This window comes from Octopus bimaculoides, chromosome 2, assembly GCF_001194135.2.
Source record: "Octopus bimaculoides isolate UCB-OBI-ISO-001 chromosome 2, ASM119413v2, whole genome shotgun sequence".
In the NCBI taxonomy this organism is placed as follows: Eukaryota; Metazoa; Mollusca; class Cephalopoda; order Octopoda; family Octopodidae; genus Octopus; species Octopus bimaculoides.
This window is the reverse complement of record NC_068982.1, coordinates 163,045,609-163,050,666: the sequence shown is the minus strand read 5'-3', so window position 1 is coordinate 163,050,666 and position 5,058 is coordinate 163,045,609. Positions and strand designations below refer to the sequence as shown.

The 5,058-nt window shown below is 33.3% G+C and overlaps 1 protein-coding gene across 1 annotated transcript in view; it reads right to left on the bottom strand.

Annotated features, from left to right (window-relative positions):
• Positions 1-1,153: 1,153 nt before the first annotated feature.
• Positions 1,154-5,058, bottom strand: part of LOC106869774 (protein N-lysine methyltransferase METTL21A) — a 5,876-nt gene continuing 1,971 nt past the window's right edge. The window contains exons 2-3 of the mRNA XM_014915639.2: positions 4,208-4,319; positions 1,154-1,572 (exon numbers count right to left, since the gene is read on the bottom strand). Coding sequence (XP_014771125.1) covers positions 1,166-1,572; positions 4,208-4,319 — 519 coding nt within the window. The 3' untranslated portion in view covers positions 1,154-1,165. The remainder of the gene's footprint in view (positions 1,573-4,207; positions 4,320-5,058) is intronic.

Sequence of the window (5,058 nt, the reverse complement as noted above, 5' to 3'; positions counted from 1 at the left end):
CAAAAATTAAGTTAAAAATCCAGAATTCTTGTCTGGTACCGGATCGATCCCAAAATCTAATTAATTTATGCCAGTCATGAGGCTAAACACGCCTGAAAGTTTCATCCAAATCCATCCAGCAGTTCTTGAGATATCTTGTCCATGGACAAACAAACAAACACACCTGAAAACAATACCTCTGCCTTCGCTAAGGCAGAGGTAATTATGTATATGCTTGCTATGAGGAATGAATGATCTTTGGCAAGTACAGTGACAAGTATTTCAACCTTATTACAACCCCTCATACAAACTTTGTCTTAAGTACTTACCAGACCCTAGATGACTGAGACATATAAAAATTTTGAGTGGAACACATCTGACCTCCTACAGTGCAGTCACAATGCTAACCTTAACTCTAATTGTGTTGGCTGGAATTCTTAGATCACAGAACTTAACAGCAGAGCATTAGCGTTCAAGTAAGTTGGATTGCCAGAACAGAATAGACTTTAGAGCCAGAAGTGGGAAAATGTAAAGTTTTCTAGTAATAACATAAACCAGAAACAATTTAATACAAAATCCGTTAGATTCACTTCAACATTTAAATTTGATTTGTCAAAATATTTTCGTCGCTTTGAGACCGCGACCTGTTCACTGACAAAATTCTGTGATGCAGCACAGAATTTTGTCAGTGAACAGGTCGCGGTCTCAAAGCGACGAAAATATTTTGACAAATTAAGTGAATCTAACGGATTTTGTGTGTTATTTTAAATGGCTTATAAACACCTTCCACGCTGCAATTGTTTTCGTTCCAGCACACAATCTCAGATCCGTAATTTAATACAGATTTCTGTAAAAAAAGATATATTTTACACAAATATCAAAACCAAATTCCAAAATAAGAACTCGTTCTTAAAAAAAGCATTTCAATTTTATATCGAAGAAAAAACTAGAATTTCATTAAATGAATGATAGAATCCTTTATGTAATCACTTGACTGTAAGAAATAGCAGCTGTTTCCCTTAAATAGCACTTTTATGTCATCAAAAAAAGGAAGAACATTGGACAATTTAGTCCTAAGTATTTCAAAAAATGGAATAGTCCTTTTTGAAGGTTGAAGGCCTTTGGTTTATGTCTGTTCAATCAAAAGTTACAACAATAACAACAATGACTACAATTTCATAAAATCTTACACAAGTGTTTTATTTCCCAAAGATAGTCTGGTAGCTTTAAAAATATGAATACCCCGTGCTGTGTCATAGAACATTTGCTCAGTTTCAAAATGACACTTCAGTTGTTCTAGAAATTTGGAATCTTTAGAATATCTAATTTTACAAGAAAGTAGTATCACAGAACCTGATCGGTTTGTGAAGTAGAGAAGAGTTTTTAGTAAATGGGGGAATGTCTCTTCTATATAAATGATATCAGCACCAACAATGAGATCATAATCAGCAACAAAGGAATCAGAGAGGTTGTTTGTCCAATCAAGTTTCTTTGCCTGTAAAGAAATGTTACCGCAAACAGCAGTGTTGGCATTGACATTTGCACAAAGATTTTCCAAGGCTGATTGTCTTTCGGTCACAGTAACATCACCTCCTGAAAGAAAAACAAAAAGCAAAATTTATATTTATTTACTTGTTTCAACCAAACGTCTGCTTAAAAACAATAATTTTTCTGCTCAACTAATAAAAATTAAAAGCACAGAACAATAAATGTTCTATTTAAGACAATGACAAACTCGGCTGAATTTGAACTCAGAATGCTAAGAGGTACCATTAAATATTACAAGGTATTTAATCTGACATTTTACCATTCTATTTCTGCCATCTACAGATATCATAATATTAATCTATGAGCTACATTAACTAAAAGGCTAGCTCCTCAGCTCTTAGTTTCAGACTCTCTACTATTAAATCAGTGCTGTTCTTGGTCCTTAGATAAAGTTGCTAACCATATCTGCATTACTGATAAAACTAAAACCAATGAAGGAATCTCTGTTCTCTATGTAGTCATTCATTCAGCTAGAAAAGGTAATGAAATCTTCTTCAAATCACATACCATACCATCATTAAAAAAAAAAAAAGAACACATGATTAATGTAGTCTGACAAAAATAAGATGAGATGATCATTGCTAGAAAGCCTCTGATTATAAAGTTTGCTTAATCAAGGCTGATTTGAGGCTAAGCAGCAACTACAACACTGAAATATAAGAAGAAAGCAGAAGTATATAATAACTTAAGGCATTTTATATACAACTGACCAATAGGAGTCCTGTCATGTCCAGTGGAATGGTCATTTGATGGTCAGTGACACTGGCGTTACTTCAGTGTATTGTTGAGCAACTGTTCCCTCATTATATTGAAAAAGTTATGTAGAGTCAATTGATGGAACACTCCATTCTATGCATAGTATGGAGTAAGGCTGCAAGCTGGCAGAATCATTAGCATGCCAGACAAAATGTTTAGTGACGTTTTGTCCATCTTTACATTCTGAATTCCAATTCTACTGAGGTTGACTTAGCCTTTTGTCCTTTCAGGGATGATAAAATAAGTACCAGTTGAACACTAGGATTGATGTAAAAAGGGTGAGATGGTGACTCAGGAAAATCACATAAATGGAGCCCTCATGAGCCACATTTTGCATTCAGCAATTGAAAGAATGAATAGTACAACCCATACTATGGATCCCAACTGGTTGGGATTGGTTGTTCAACCATGTATATAGTGTGGCACTGCTATATACAGTATGGTAGTACTATATAGTGTTGTAATACTAAATACAGAGTTGCCATACTATATACTAGTGTGATATTAATATATAGAGTTGTAGTACTATACACAGTGTTGTAGTTCTATATACAGTATGGCAATATGTACTATTGTAGTACTATATATATAGCATGGAATTACTATATAAAGCAAGGTAATACAATGTATAATGTAGGAGTACTACATAGAGTATGGTAGAACTATATACAGTTATGGCAATTATACATATATATACTATATACAGTATGGCAGTTATACATATGTGTACAGTATTATACACAGTCTGACAGTACTATACACTGTGTGTAATACTATATACAGTATGGCTGTACTAGTCATAATGTGATAGTACAATATATAGTATGGTGCTACTATGCACAGTGTGGTAGCACTATATAAGGTGTAACAGTACTATATATATATATTGTAGAAATACTATATACAACATGGCAATACTGTAGACAGTATGGTAGTATTATATAGTGAGATATATCTATATTTACAGTGAGACAGTATATAGTAGTACAGTGTAGTAGTACAATGCACTGTTTGTAGTTATATACATAGTACTGCAGAACTACAATCTGTGTGATAGTAGCTTACTCAAACCTATAATCAGTATGTTTGAGTTGAAGAGTACCAGACAAAATGTCTTTTGATATTTAGTAAAGGTTTCACTTCAATCAAACACTTCAAAATCAAAGTTGTTTTACATCCCTCTGTAAAGGTGCCAATAAAATATTAGTGATACACTGCAGTGGTTCAATACACTATCTTTGTAGCCTTAACATTAAGAAATCAATATGCACAGAATAGAAAACAATATTTCCATATGGTAATGATGTGTTCAAAATAGTCCTGGGTTCTGTACATCACCAATAGATTCTATGTCAGGAATTTAAAGTCAGCAATATGATCTGTAAGTCAGCAACGTGTTCTATATGTCAGTGAACATATCATTGACATACAACTAACCAGGAACATATCACTGACATACGTGTTCTATACGTTATTCAGACATTCTACATTTTAGTGATGTGTTGCTTGTGTCAGCAATATATTATGTATGTCAACCAAAGTTGATTTAATTTTCTCAATGAACATTATGTGGTGTACTATGTTTGATAACCAATGCATCTGTATTATAAACCTACTTTCTCAAGCATAAAAAGGGCAATCCAGACTTACCATATTGGATTGCAGTTACCCAGAATAATCCAATACTAAAGTCTTCTAATACTAGTTCACAACTAACCAGGACAATTCAGCACTAAACTGGATCTCACTGAACTAAGACAATCCACTTCAGAATCTTCACATACTAGATCATGCATTACAAGGACCAATCTAAGATTGAACTCCTCACAACAGTGAAAAGCTTTGCTTTGCTAGCAATAAAAATAAAGATGGAAAAATTCAGCTGTCAGCAAAGATTGAACACGTAAAAAATAATAAGACTTACCTAACAAAGCAGCCACAATACCAACAAGTCCTGTACCAGCTCCAAGTTCAATGACATTCTTATTCTTCACAAATTCTGGGTTTACTTCGAGGAACTCAGAAAGGACGATTGCCTTCAAGAGAATAATTTAGAGTTAATTAATAACTCTTTGAAATGGCTCAGGTGTTGTCAAAGTTTAAATATTACAGTAGTGGCTAGGCCTCAGTTCAGTCAAGGGCAACTTACAACACTCTTTTTGTATGGCATGCATAATATATAATATAAACACTTTTTAGAAAGATTTTATAACACAGACATACACACATATATTATACTTTAATTAAAACTACAAAATTATCACAAAAATTTACTGTTTCACGTTCCTGTTTGTTGGACAGTTGTGATGAAAACTGAGTAATAGTTTGGTGATAATTTTGCAGCGTTAATAAAAGCATTTTACTCTACCTTTGGTATTTGAGTACTATTTTTACCACCTTGTTTTGCATTTATGTGCTCACCCGTGTATATATATATATATCCATAGAGGATCTTTGTGATTTGACGGGCAACATTTTTTTATGTAGTGTTTTTGGTACCGAAACACTTTCAAACTTCGAATACTTGTATATTTTGTGTTACAGAACAGATAAAAAATTTTGTATTCGAAATTATTTCATGTAAAAAAATTGTCGTATTTCGGTAATTTCAACCAATCACTGACGTCTATTGAGGTGAAAACAATTACGCCGTGGAATATAAACAACGGTGTTACGGGATTTTTTCCCTTGAATAAAATTAGTCCCGTTGTTTGTCAACAAAAACTATCCGTTGTCAACAACAACTATCAGCGGTATATTTTTCGTTTGTCACTG